The sequence below is a fragment of the Palaemon carinicauda genome, chromosome 3, assembly GCF_036898095.1.
Source record: "Palaemon carinicauda isolate YSFRI2023 chromosome 3, ASM3689809v2, whole genome shotgun sequence".
Taxonomy (NCBI): domain Eukaryota; kingdom Metazoa; phylum Arthropoda; class Malacostraca; order Decapoda; family Palaemonidae; genus Palaemon; species Palaemon carinicauda.
In genome coordinates, this window is record NC_090727.1 from 45,034,696 (window position 1) to 45,049,759 (window position 15,064).

Sequence of the window (15,064 nt, forward strand, 5' to 3'; positions counted from 1 at the left end):
ATTGGGTAAATCTTGACTATACAAAATGGTTAGATTTATGACTGACAGACTGATTTTAATGGGATCTTTGACTGCTTTTGGCGTCATGGCATGGTGGTGGGGAGACGAGGATTCACATAGAGAAGCAGAAAAATTCTTGGATTCGATGGATCGGGAGGAAATGGAGAGACTGCAACCAGCAGTCTACTATGTTGCCGAAGAAACTAAGGAACACGCACAATTGGAAGCATCTCAAAAGGATCTAAGTGAAGAGTTGGACGGAGCAGAAGAGGGAATTAAGTTATTTGACGATTTCCTCGCTAGAATACACCAAGAGACGGAAACGACCAATGACTTACAACGCATCTGTGAAGAGGTGCATGGAGCAGAGGAAGAAGAAATTGAGTTATCTACGGACAACATAGCCATATCAGCTTTAAATGCAGAATTAGATAGAGCGAATAAGAAAATTAAGGGTCTTATGGCCAGTCTAGAGAAAGCTGAAAGTCAAAACGATGAACTTCGAGAGGAGCTTTCGGTCAAGACGATTGTTCAGGTAAGAGAAATTGAGGTATGTAATAACATCGGTAACTTAGCTTTAATGGATGATTTACAAAGAGCAAATAAGAATATAGAGTCGCTTTTTGTAAGTCTAGAAAAAGCTGAAGCTCGAAACGATCAAATTCGTGATGAGCTTTTCCCCAAGGCATATGCAGAAAAGGAATTAGAAAATGCCCGTGAGGAAATTCGAATACTCGAGAAGAAGCTGGAAAGAGTAACAGGAGATCTGAAGGAAGCCACCGAGAAACTTTTGGAAAAGAGCGACTTGGAGGGATACATCGAAAGTGCTGATAAGGAGATCCGAACACTCTGGGCTGAACTGGACAGTGTTAAGGCTAAAAACAAGAGACTGAAGACCGAAAACGTTGGTCAAAAGGCAGCTTTAGAAAGTGAACTTAACGCTGCAGTCGAGGAGGTCTATAGAATAGGAACTAAATTGGATACTGTCCTGGATGAGAACACCAAATTGAAGACTGAACTATTAATTAAGAAAGACGTGGTGTGCGATCTGGAGATGGCTGAGGAGGAACTGGAAAAACTCTGGAAAGAATTTGCTGGTGTTAAAGCAGAGAATAGACGACTGAAAAGAGACCTCTCGGAGGAGAGAGCCACGAGCAATGCGTTGATGGAGGCTGACGAGAAGAATAAAATTCTGGAAGAAGAAATTAGGAATCTCACTTCCGTGGCAGACGAATTTGCAATTTATAAGGAGAAGTATCAAGATATGATGGAAAGAAATATGAACCTAGAGATGGAATTGAATAATAAGAATTATGCTATTGCACAACTTGTAGACGGTCTCTCTCAAATACACCCCGAGTTGAAGGAATTATATCATAAAGAAATTTCTGGTGAGCAGACTGGGGATGTAATATGGGATAGCCAGTTGAATAGATTCACCCTTCAAGAGACGAGAAGGCAGGGCTGGAAAAAAAACTAAAGAGGAATTATATCCCAACGCAAAATATGACAAAATATGGGGATTATAATATCGCCACCAAAAAAAAAAAAAAAAAAAAAAAACAAAAAAAGGGTGATAAAAACATGGTGATTATATCACCCAAAAAAAACAAAAAACAAAAAAATAGTGATTATAATATCGCCACCAAAAAAAAAAACAAAAAACAAAAAATGGTGGTTATAATATCGCCACCAAAAAAAAAAAATGGTGATTATAATATCGCCACCAAAAAAAACAAAAAACAAAAAAATGGTGATTATAATATCGCCACCAAAAAAAAACAAAAAACCAAAAAATTGTGATTATAATATCGCCACCAAAAAAAACAAAAAACAAAAATGGTGATTATAATATCGCCACCAGAAAAAAAAAATGGTGATTATAATATCGCCACAAAAAAAAAAAAAAAAAATGGTGATTATAATATCGCCGCCAAAAAAAACAAAAAACAAAAAAATGGTGATTATAATATCGCCACCAAAAAAAAAACAAGAAACAAAAAAATGGTGATTATAATATCGCCACAAAAAAAAAAAAAAAAAAAAAATGGTGATTATATCGCCACAAAAAAAAAATGGTGATTATAATATCGCCACCAAAAAAAAACAAAAAACAAAAAAATGGTGATTATATCGCCACAAAAAAAAAAAAAAATGGTGATTATAATATCGCCACCAAAAAAAAAACAAAAAAAAAATGAAAATGGTGATTATAATATCGCCACCAATAAAAAACAAAAAACAAAAAAATGGTGATTATAATATCGCCACCAAAAAAAAAAATGGTGATTATAATATCGCCACCAAAAAAAACAAGAAACAAAAAATGGTGATTATAATATTGCCACAAAAAAAAAAACAATGGTGATTATAATATCGCCACCAAAAAAAAAATGGTGATTGTAATATCGCCACCAAAAAAAACAAAAAAAATAAAAAATGGTGATTATATCGCCAAAAAAAAAAATGGTGATTATAATATCGGCACCAAAAAAAACAAAAAGACAAAAAAATGGTGATTATAATATCACCACCAAAAAAAGAAAAAAAAAAAAAAAAAATGTTGATTACAATATCGCCACCAAAAAAAAAAACAAAAAAAAAAAAAATGGTGATTATAATATCGCCACCCAAAAAAAAAAAAAAAAAAAATGGTGATTATAATATCGCCACCAAAAAAAAAAAAAATGGTGATTATAATATCGCCACCAGAAAAAAAAAAATGGTGATTATAATATCGGCACCCATAAAAACAAAAAACAAAAAAAAAAATGGTGATTTTAATGTCGCCATCAAAAAAAAAAAAAAAAAAAATGGTGATTATAATATCGCCGCCAAAAAAAAACAAAAAAGCAAAAAAAATGGTGATTATAATATCGCCATCAAAAAAAACAAAAAACAAAAAAATGGTGATTATAATATCGCCACCAGAAAAAAAAAATAATGATTATAATATCGCCACCAAAAAAGACAAAAAACAAAATAAAATGGTGATTATAATATCGCCATCAAAAAAAAAAAAAAAATGGTGATTATAATATCGCCACCAGAAAAAAAAATGGTGATTATAATATCGCCACAAAAAAAATAAAAGAAAAAAAAATGGTGATTATAATATCGCCACCAAAAAAAAAAAATTAAAAAAATGGTGATTTTAATGTCGCCATAAAAAAAAAAACAAAAAACAAAAAAATGGTGATTATAATATCGCCACCAAAAAAAAAAACAAAAAACAAAAAAATGGTGATTATAATATCGCCACCCAAAAAAAAAAAAAAAAAAAAAAGAGATTATAATATCGCCACCAAAAAAAAAAAAAAAAAAAATAGAGATTATAATATCGCCACCAAAAAAACAAAAAACAAAAAAAATGGTGATTATAATATCGCTACCCAAAAAAAAACCAAAAAACAAAAAAATGGGGATTATAATATCGCCACCAAAAAAAACCCAAAACAAAAAAATGGTGATTATAATATCACCACCAAAAAAAAACAAAAAACAAAAAAAATGGTTATTATAATATCGCCACAAAAAAAAAGGGTGATTATAATATCGCCACCAAAAAAAAATAAAAAATATAAAAAATGGTGATTATAATATCGCCACCAAAAAAAAAAAAATATTTATAGGAAAAAGGGAATAAAATTTTTGTTTGATGATATTTGGAAAGGAATTTTTTTTTTTCTGTTTAGTTTTGTTTGGAAAGGAATAACCTTTTTGTTAAGTTTTGTGCTTCACCCATTCTGGACAGGTTCAGGACATCAGTTTCACTGGAAAGGACACCTAAAACTATTCGCCTTGAAGGACACTTGGATGGACTGCCCCCAGCTTAAAGGACGCAAGGCTAACTTTCCAGCTTGAACGATGCTTGGCATAACCTGGAGGACAGCAGGATCTGCAGAGGGAAGGAACCTGGCTGAATCTAGTATGCTTTGTACCTTGATGGGGTGTACAGGACCTTTGTCAAGTGTACAAATGGTCGGATATCTAGATCTATTCCTTTGGATACCAACCTTCGGGTGGTTCTGGGGGAATCATCTAGAAGACTGGCTATGCAGAGCGAAGAAGCTGGGATTCTTCTAGTATGCAGACAAGTTCTTGGAGGTTGAACCAAGACATCTTTGGCTGGGAAGAGAAGCTGCATCTTTTGGAGGTAGTCCTTCATCAGTCCAAATTTTTAGGAACTCGCAGCTGTGGAGCATCAAATAGCAGGAGCAGAAGATAGTAACAGCTAGCAAAAGTTAGCAGCAGTAGCAGAACCAGCAGCAATGGAAAAGCAACGGTTAGCAGTAGCTAGCAGCAGCCACAGCTGATGTTAGCAGCAGCATGCAGCAGACGTTAGCAGAAGCAGCTAGCAGCAGCTAGGAGAAACAGCAAGCAGCATGTGCTAGCAACAGCAGCTTGCAGCAGCAAAAGTTGCAGTAGCCAGCGGCTGCAGCAGGAGCAAGCAGCAGGCTGCAGCAGCAGCAGGCTGCAGCAGCAGCAGGCTGCAGCAGCAGCAGCAGCTAGCAAAAGCAGCAGCAGCTACCAAAGGTAGCAGCAGCTGCAGCTAGCAAAAGCAGCGGAAGCAGCAATCTGCAGAAGCAGCAGTAGGCAGCAGCAGCAGCAGCTAGCAAAAGCAGCAGCTGCTGCAGCTAGCAAAAGCAGCAGCAGCAGCAATTTGCAAAAGCAGCAGTAAGCAGCAGCAGCAGCCGCAAGCAAGAGCAGCAGTAGCAGCAGCAAGCAGCACCACTAGCAACAGCAGCTTGCAGTAACAAATAGCAGCAGCTAGTAGCCGAAAGCAACAGCATAGAGCAGCTAGCAGCAGCAGTAATTAGCAGCTACAATTGATAGTAGCTAACAGCATCAGTTATGAGAGAGCAGAATCTGCCAACAGCTGGGGGTCGTGAGAAACACCAGGAACAGATGCAGCCAAAAAAAAAATACTAAAAAAAATTTAAACAAAATTTAAAAAAAAGCAGCAGACAGAGGAGGAAGAGAAGGAAGAGGAGAAGCAGCAAAAAAAAAAAAAACCGAAAAACCTAAAAAAAAAAAAAAAAAAAAAAAAGGTAGCAGCAGCAAGAAGAGGAAGAGGAGGAGGAGAAGCAGCAAAAAAATAAAAAATAAACTAAAAAGAATACAAACACCCCCCCCCAAAAAAAAGGCAACAGCAAGAGGAGAAAGAGAAAAAGAATCGGCAAAAAAAACCAAAAAAACCCTAAAATAACTATAAAAAAGGAGCAGCAGCAAGAGGAGGAAAAGGAGGAGGAAGAGAACCAGCAAAAAAAAAAACCCTAAAAATAATACAAAAAAAAAAAGAGCAGCAGCAAGAGGAGGAAGAGAAGGAGGAGGAGAAGCAGCAAAAAAAAAAAAAAAAAAAAATACAAAGAAAAAAAAAAGGAGCAGCAGCAAGAAAAGGAAGAGAAGGAGGAGGAGAAGCAGCAAAAAAAAGAAAAAATAAACTAAAAAGAATACAAACCCCCCCCCCAAAAAAAAAAAAAACAGGCAACAGCAAGAGGAGAAAGACAAAAAGAATCGGCAAAAAAAAACCAAAAACCCTAAAATAAATATAAAAAAAAGGAGCAGCAGCAAGAAGAGGAAAAGGAGGAAGAGAACCAGCAAAAAAAAAACAATAAAAATAATACAAAAAAAAAGAGCAACAGCAAGGAGGAAGAGAAGGAGGAGGAGAAGCAGCAAAAAAAAAAAATATACAAAACTAAAAAAAAAGGAGCAGCAGAGAGAAGGAAGAAGAGAAGGAGGAGAAGAAGCAGCAAAAAAAAAAAAAAAAAAAAATACAAAAATAAAAAAAAAGAAAAAAAAGGAGCAGCAACAAGAGGAGGAAGAGAAGGAGGAGAAGCAGCAGAAATAAAAAACCTAAAAAAAAAATAAAAAAATAAAAAAATAGAAAAAAAGGAGCAGCAGCAAGCGGAGGAAGAGAAGGAGGAGGCGAAGCAGCAAAAAAAAAAAAAAAAAAAAAAACAAATAAAAAAACCTAAAAAAAATATGTAAAAAAAAAAGAGCAGCAGATGGTGGAGGAAGAGAAGGAGGAGGGGAAGCAGCAAAAAAAAAAAAAAAAAAAAAAAAAAAAAAAAAAAAAAAAAAAAAAAAAAAAACATAAGAAAAAGGGGTAGCAGCGAGTAGACGTGCAAGGCTACATTGTATGATAAAGTACTAACTCAGTGGAAAGGACAAAGTTGTTGGACTATGGAAGATGGAGAGAAAAAGGAACTTTGTTTTGAGGAGGAAATATCCTTTGATGTATAGGTACAAGGCTACATTATAGGATAAAGTACTGGATCAGTTACAAGGATCAAGTAGTTGGACTCTGGAAGATGGAGAGAAAAAGGAACTTTGCTTTGAGGAGGAAATATCCTTTGATGTAGATGTACAAGGCTACATTATAGGATAAAGTACTGACTCAGTGGAAAGGACCAAGTAGTTGGACTATGGAAGATGGAGAGAAAAAGGAACTTTGTTTTGAGGAGGAAATATCCTTTGCTGTAGAGGTACAAGGCTATATTATAGGATAAAGTACTGACTCAGTGGAAAGAACCAAGTAGTTGGACTATGGAAGATGGAGAGAAAAAGGAACTTTGCTTTGAGAAGAAAATATCCTTTGATGTAGAAGTAAAAGGCTACATTATAGGATAAAGTACTGGATCAGTTACAAGGATCAAGTAGTTGGACTCTGGAAGATGGAGAGAAAAGGAGACTTTGTTTTGAGGAGGAAATATCCTTTGATGTAGAGGTACAAGGCTACATTATAGGATAAAGTATTGACTCAGTGGAAAGGACCAAGTAGTTGGACTATGGAAGATGGAGAGAAAAGGGAACTTTGTTTTGAGGAGGAAATATCCTTTGCTGTAGAGGTACAAGGCTACATTGTAGGATAAAGTACTGACTCAGTGGAAAGGATCAAGTAGTTGGACTATGGAAGATGGAGAGAAAAAGGAACCTTGTTTTGAGGAGGAAATATCCTTTGATGTAGAAGTACAAGGCTACATTATAGGATAAAGTACTGGATCAGTTACAAGGATCAAGTAGTCGACTATGGAAGATGGAGAGAAAAGGGAACTTTGTTTTGAAGAGGAAATATCCTTTGCTGTAGAGGTACAAGGCTACATTATAGGATACAGTACTGACTCAGTGGAAAGGACCAAGTAGTTGGACTATGGAAGATGGAGAGAAAAAGGAACTTTGTTTTGAGGAGGAAATATAGTTTGATGTAAAGGTACAAGGCTACATTATAGGATAAAGTACTGGCTCAGTGGAAAGGATCAAGTAGTTGTACTCTGGAAGATGGAGAGAAAAAGGAACTTTGTTTTGAGGAGGAAATATAGTTTGATGTAAAGGTACAAGGCTACATTATAGGATAAAGTACTGGCTCAGTGGAAAGGATCAAGTAGTTGGACTCTGGAAGATGGAGAGAAAAGGGGAACTTTGTTTTGAGGAGGAAATATCCTTTGCTGTAGAGGTACAAGGCTATATTATAGGATAAAGTACTGACTCAGTGGGGAAGACCAAGTAGTTGGACTATGGAAGATGGAGAGAAAAAGGAACTTTGTTTTGAGGAGGAAATATCCTTTGATGTAAAGGTACAAGGCTACATTATAGGATAAAGTACTGGCTCAGTGGAAAGGATCAAGTAGTTGGACTCTGGAAGATGGAGAGAAAAAAGAACTTTGTTTTGAGGAGGAAATATCCTTTGCTGTAGAGGTAAAAGGCTACATTATAGGATAAAGTACTGACTCAGTGGAAAGGACAAAGTAGTTGGACTATGGAAGATGGAGAGAAAAAGGAACTTTGTTTTGAGGAGGAAATATCCTTCTATGTAGAGGTACAAGACTACATTATAGGATAAAGTACTGACTCAGTGGAAAGGACCAAGTAGTTGGACTATGCAAGATTGAGAGAAAAAGGAACTTTGTTTTGAGGAGGAAATGTCCTTTGATGTAGAGGTACAAGGCTACATTATAGGATAAAGTGTTGGATCAGTTACAAGGATCAAGTAGTTGGACTCTGGAAGATGGAGAGAAAAGGGAACTTTGTTTTGAGGAGGAAATATCCTTTGATGTGAAGTTACAAGGCTACATTATAGGATAAAGTACTGGATCAGTGGAAAGGATCAAGTAGTTGGACTCTGGAAGATGGAGAGAAAAGGGAACTTTGTTTTGAGGAGGAAATATCCTTTGCTGTAGAGGTAAAAGGCTACATTATAGGATAAAGTACTGACTCAGTGGAAAGGACAAAGTAGTTGGACTATGGAAGATGGAGAGAAAAAGGGAACTTTGTTTTGAGGAGGAAATATCCTTTGCTGTAGAGGTACAAGGCTACATTATAGGATAAAGTACTGACTCAGTGGAAAGGACAAAGTAGTTGGACTATGCAAGATGGAGAGAAAAAGGAACTTTGTTTTGGGGAGGAAATATCCTTTGATGTAGATGTACAAGGCAACATTAAAGGATAAAGTACTGGATCAGTTACAAGGATCAAGTAGTTGGACTCTGGAAGATGGAGAGAAAAAGGGAACTTTGTTTTGAGGAGGAAATATCCTTTGCTGCAGAGGTACAAGGCTACATTATAGGATAAAGTACTGACTCAGTGGAAAGGACAAAGTAGTTGGACTATGGAAGATGGAGAGAAAAAGGAGCTTTGTTTTGAGGAGGAAATATCCTTTTATGTAGAGGTGCAAGGCTACATTATAGGATAAAGTACTGACTCAGTGGAAAGGACCAAGTAGTTGTACTATGCAAGATGGAGAGAAAAAGGAACTTTGTTTTGAGGAGGAAATATCCTTTGATGTAGAGGTACAAGGCTACATTATAGGATAAAGTACTGACTCAGTGGAAAGGACCAAGTAGTTGTACTATGCAAGATGGAGAGAAAAAGGAACTTTGTTTTGAGGAGGAAATATCCTTTGATGTAGAGGTACAAGGCTACATTATAGGATAAAGTACTGACTCAGTGGAAAGGACCAAGTAGTTGTACTATGCAAGATGGAGAGAAAAAGGAACTTTGTTTTGAGGAGGAAATATCCTTTGCTGTAGAGGTAAAAGGCTACATTATAGGATAAAGTACTGACTCAGGGGAAAGGACAAAGTAGTTGGACTATGCAAGATGGAGAGGAAAAGGAACTTTGTTTTGAGGAGGAAATATCCTTTGATGTAGAGGTACAAGGCTACATTATAGGATAAAGTACTGACTCAGTGGAAAGGACCAAGTAGTTGGACTATGGAAGATGGAGAGAAAAAGGAACTTTGTTTTGAGGAGGAAATATCCTTTGCTGTAGAGGTAAAAGGCTACATTATAGGATAAAGTACTGACTCAGTGGAAAGGACCAAGTAGTTGGACTATGCAAGATGGAGAGGAAAAGGAACTTTGTTTTGAGGAGGAAATATCCTTTGATGTAGAGGTACAAGGCTACATTATAGGATAAAGTACTGACTCAGTGGAAAGGACAAAGTAGTTGGACTATGGAAGATGGAGAGAAAAAGGAACTTTGTTTTGAGGAGGAAATATCCTTTGCTGTAGAGGTAAAAGGCTACATTATAGGATAAAGTACTGACTCAGTGGAAAGGACCAAGTAGTTGGACTATGCAAGATGGAGAGGAAAAGGAACTTTGTTTTGAGGAGGAAATATCCTTTGATGTAGAGGTACAAGGCTACATTATAGGATAAAGTACTGACTCAGGGGAAAGGACAAAGTAGTTGGACTCTGGAAGATGGAGAGAAAAAGGAACTTTGTTTTGAGGAGGAAATATCCTTTGCTGTTATTCTGAATTAATTACTGTGAATAATACACCAAGAAAAACACAAGAAATTTAATAATAAATTCTACAGTTTAATTTATCAATCTGTTGGGAATATCCTTGCTTCCTGGTTTGCAACAGGTAATCCCAAACCATACGCGGTAGAGGGATGGTGCTGGCCCTGCTGCCAACTCACAGTTTCAGAATAAATCAAGAGAATCTGAAATGAGGGAAATCCCAATATAAGAAGGGACTCCTAATCAAATTAACTAAATAAAAATTAACGTAAAACTTAAGAAAAATGACTCAAGTAAAGTACATATATAAAGTAAACCTCTAAATGCTCAAGAGCAATGCAAATAAGTGGGCATGTCCATTCAAACATACGTAAAAACAATAAGGCAACGAAGCACGAGATTGAGAGGCTAAGCAAAACTATCTGGGATGAACAAGTAGTTACTGGGTTAACCCGGCAGACCATAAATATAAAATCATGGCTTGAAAAATATGAATTACTACCTGTTAAATATAAGTAAAAGTAATATGCTAGCTCCAGAAATATTAATGTTGCCTTTAAATGAAGGTCCAAAAGACATATAATAGGCTTACTTGGTAAATATAATTACATACATGGGTACCAATCGAATATGATTCTCTGATAAATTTCATGGGGAAATTCTGTTAGGAAATTATTGTTCAACAATAATTACTGAAATTGAAATCGCAAATGACAAGCACCAAACGAAATTTGCAACGAACCTTCAAATTTTCAGCTATCCTTTCCAGGTCCAATTAAGCCGAATAATCGTATTAGCAACTAGATGGTATCGGTTGGCAAGTTGTTCTTCGTGGAAATGGTGGCGGCCTAAAGGGGATAAAAGGCAGCATTATCCGCCTCCCCACCCTCGTTACATGGGCCAGGTCACAGATACATTTAGCTCTTCATAGTTCCTTTATAATGCACTACACTTAAGATTTGTATGATCGTAGTACCGATCTCAAAGTCGCGCTGTGCTAGGTAGTGGTCACGTCATCACTGTCCCTCTCCTTCCAAGCTACTACTGCTCCAAAGTATTTTGGGAACGGGGTTGACGCTGGAAGATAACCAAACTAGGCAGTAACTAGTTACAGGGTTAACGTAATTAACTACCTTCGTTGCTGTTTGCTTGGTGCTTGGTATAGTCAAGTTAAAAGAAAATCAATTTACCAAACATTTATTTAAATGATGAAGGAAATGCATATATTTACCAAGCAATTACAACAGAAGAACAAAGACACCCAAACAGCAGGATATAACTAATAATTAATGCTTATTTTAGAGGATAAGGAAGCAATAAAAGCAAACTACATGAAAATACGAGACTAACTAATAATATTACGCAAAATAATGAAAATCTCTTATATTAATAAGAAGGAAAAACTAAGGATAAACATAACTTCCCAAACAGCTGTAGAGGTAAAAGGCTACATTATAGGATAAAGTACTGACTCAGTGGAAAGGAAAAAGTAGTTGGACTATGGAAGATGGAGAGAAAAAGGAACTTTGTTTTGAGGAGGAAATATCCTTTGATGTAGAGGTACAAGGCTACATTATAGGATAAAGTACTGACTCAGTGGAAAGGACAAAGTAGTTGGACTATGGAAGATGGAGAGAAAAAGGAACTTTGTTTTGAGGAGGAAATATCCTTTGATGTAGAGGTACAAGGCTACATTATAGGATAAAGTACTGACTCAGTGGAAAGGACCAAGTAGTTGGACTATGCAAGATGGAGAGAAAAAGGAATTTGTTTTGAGGAGGAAATATCCTTTGATGTAAAGGTACAAGGCTACATTATAGGATAAAGTACTGGCTCAGTGGAAAGGATCAAGTAACTGGACTCTGGAAGATGGAGAAAAAAGGAACTTTGTTTTGAGGAGGAAATATCCTTTGATGTAGAGGTACAAGGCTACATTATAGGATAAAGTACTGACTCAGTGGAAAGGATCAAGTAGTTGAACTCTGGAAGATGGAGAGAAAAGGGAACTTGGTTTTGAGGAGGAAATATCCTTTGCTGTAGAGGTACAAGGCTACATTATAGGATAAAGTACTGACTCAGTGGAAAGGACCAAGTAGTTGGACTATGGAAGATAGAGAAAAAAGGGAACTTTGTTTTGAGGAGGAAATATCCTTTGCTGTAGATGTACAAGGCAACATTAAAGGATAAAGTACTGACTCAGTGGAAAGGACAAAGTAGTTGGACTCTGGAAGATGGAGAGAAAAAGGAACTTTGTTTTGATGAGGAAATATACTTTGATGTAGAGGTACAAGGCTACATTATAGGATAAAGTACTGACTCAGTGGAAAGGACAAAGTAGTTGGACTATGGAATATGGAGAGAAAAAGGAACTTTGTTTTGAGGAGGATATATCCTTTGATGTAGAGGTACAAGGCTACATTATAGGATAGAGTACTGGATCAGTTACAAGGATCAAGTAGTTGGACTCTGGAAGATGGAGAGAAAAAGGTACTTTGTTTTGAGGAGGAAATATCCTTTGATGTAGAGGTACAAGGCTACATTATAGGATAAAGTCCTGGATCAGTTAAAAGGATCAAGTAGTTGGACTCTGGAAGATGGAGAGAAAAAGGGAACTTTGTTTTGAGGAGGAAATATCCTTTGATGTAGAGGTACAAGGGTACATTATAGGATAAAGTACTGGATCAGTTACAAGGATCAAGTAGTTGGACTCTAGAAGATGGAGAGAAAAAGGAACTCTGTTTTGAAAAGGAAATATCCTTTGATGTAGAGGTACAAGGCTACATTATAGGATAAAGTACTGGATCAGTTACAAGGATCAAGTAGTTGGACTCTAGAAGATGGAGAGAAAAAGGAACTTTGTTTTGAAAAGGAAATATCCTTTGATGTAGAGGTACAGGGCTACATTATAGGATAAAGTACTGGATCAGTTACAAGGATCAAGTAGTTGGACTTGGCTCAGTTACAAGGATCAAGTAGTTGGACTCTAGAAGATGGAGAGAACAAGGAATTTTGTTTTGAAAAGGAAATATCCTTTGATGTAGAGGTACAAGGCTACATTATATGATAAAGTACTGGATCAGTTACAAGGATCAAGTAGTTGGACTCTGGAAGATGGAGAGAAAAAGGATCTTTGTTTGGAGGAGGAAATATCCTTTGATGTAGAGGTACAAGGCTATATTATAGAATAAAGTACTGGATAAGTTACAAGGATCAAGTAGTTAGACTCTGGAAGATGGAGAGAGAAAAAGGAACTTTGTTTTGAGGAGGAAATATCCTTTGATGTAGAGGTACAAGGCTACATTATAGAATAAAGTACTGGATCAGTTACAAGGATCATGTAGTTGTACTCTGGAAGATGGAGAGAAAAAGGAACTTTGTTTTGAGGAGGAAATATCCTTTGATGTAGAGGTACAAGGCTACATTATAGGATAAAGTACTGGCTCAGTTACAAGGATCAAGTAGTTGGACTCTAGAAGATGGAGAGAACAAGGAACTTTGTTTTGAAAAGGAAATATCCTTTGATATAGAGGTACAAGGCTACATTATATGATAAAGTACTGGATCAGTTACAAGGATCAAGTAGTTGGACTCTGGAAGATAGAGAGAAAAAGGATCTTTGTATTGAGGAGGAAATATCCTTTGATGTAGAGGTACAAGGCTATATTATAGAATAATGTACTGGATAAGTTACAAGCATCAAGTAGTTGGACTCTAGAAGATGGAGAGAAAAAGGAACTTTGTTTTGAAAAGGAAATATCCTTTGATGTAGAGGTACAAGGCTACATTATAGGATAAAGTACTGGATCAGTTACAAGGATCAACTAGTTGGACTCTAGAAGATGGAGAGAAAAAGGAACTTTGTTTTGAAAAGGAAATGTCCTTTGATGTAGAGGTACAAAGCTACATTATAGGATAAAGTACTGGATCAGTTACAAGGATCAAGTGGTTGGACTCTGGAAGATGGAGAGAAAAGGGAACTTTGTTTTGAGGAGGAAATATCCTTTGATGTAGAGGTACAAGGCTACATTATAGGATAAAGTACTGGATCAGTTACAAGGATCAAGTAGTTGGACTCTGTTAGATGGAGAGAAAAAGGAACTTTGTTTTGAGGAGGAAATAGCCTTTGATGTAAAGGTACAAGGCTACATTATAGGATAAAGTACTGGCTCAGTTGCAAGGATCAAGTAGTTGGACTCTGGAAGATGGAGAGAAAAAGGAACTTTGTTTTGAGGAGGAAATATCCTTTGATGTAGAGGTACAAGGCTACATTATAGGATAAAGTACTGGATCAGTTACAAGGATCAAGTAGTTGGACTCTAGAAGATGGAGAGAACAAGGAACTTTGTTTTGAAAAGGAAATATCCTTTGATGTAGAGGTACAAGGCTACATTATAGGATAAAGTACTGGATCAGTTACAAGGATCAAGTAGTTGGACTCTAGAAGATGGAGAGAAAAAGGAACTTTGTTTTGAAAAGGAAATATCCTTTGATGTAGAGGTACAAGGCTACATTATAGGATAAAGTACTGGATCAGTTACAAGGATCAAGTAGTTGGACTCTAGAAAATGGAGAAAAAAAGGAACTTTGTTTTGAAAAGGAAATATCCTTTGATGTAGAGGTACAAGGCTATATTATAGGATAAAGTACTGGATCAGTTACAAGGATCAAGTAGTTGGACTCTGGAAGATGGAGAGAAAAAGGAACTTTGTTTTGAGGAGGAAATATCCTTTGATGTAGAGGTACAAGACTACATTATAGGATAAAGTACTGGATCAGTGGAAAGGATCAAGTAGTTGGACTCTGGAAGATGGAGAGAAAAAGGAACTTTGTTTTGGGGAGGAAATATCCTTTGATGTAGAGGAACAAGGCTACATTATAGTATAAAGTAATGACTCAGTGGAAAGGACAAAGTAGCTGGACTATGGAAGATGGAGAGAAAAAGGAACTTTGTTTTGAGGAGGAAATATCCTTTGATGTAGAGGTACAAGGCTACATTATAGGATAAAGTACTGGATCAGTTACAAGGATCAAGTAGTTGGACTCTGGAAGATGGAGAGAAAAAGGAACTTTGTTTTGAGGAGAAAATATCCTTTTATGTAGAGGTACAAGGCTACCTTATAGGATAAATTACTGACTCAGTGGAAAGAACAAAGTAGTTGGACTATGGAAGATGGAGAGGAAAAGGAAACTTTGTTTTGAGGAGGAAATATCTTTTGCTGTAGAGGTACAAGGCTACATTATAGGATAAAGTACTGACTCAGTGGAAAGGACCAAGTAGTTGGACTATGGAAGATGGAGAGAAAAAGGAACTTTGTT

General features: G+C 36.4%; 1 protein-coding gene across 1 annotated transcript; it reads left to right on the forward strand.

The window, feature by feature from the left end:
• Positions 1-25: 25 nt before the first annotated feature.
• On the forward strand, positions 26-4,556 carry LOC137631661 (flagellar attachment zone protein 1-like). The gene is made up of 2 exons (XM_068363537.1): positions 26-1,408; positions 4,401-4,556. The coding sequence occupies exons 1-2, from the start codon at positions 26-28 to the stop codon at positions 4,554-4,556; spliced, it is 1,539 nt and encodes a 512-aa protein (XP_068219638.1).
• The last annotated feature ends 10,508 nt before the right edge of the window (positions 4,557-15,064 follow it).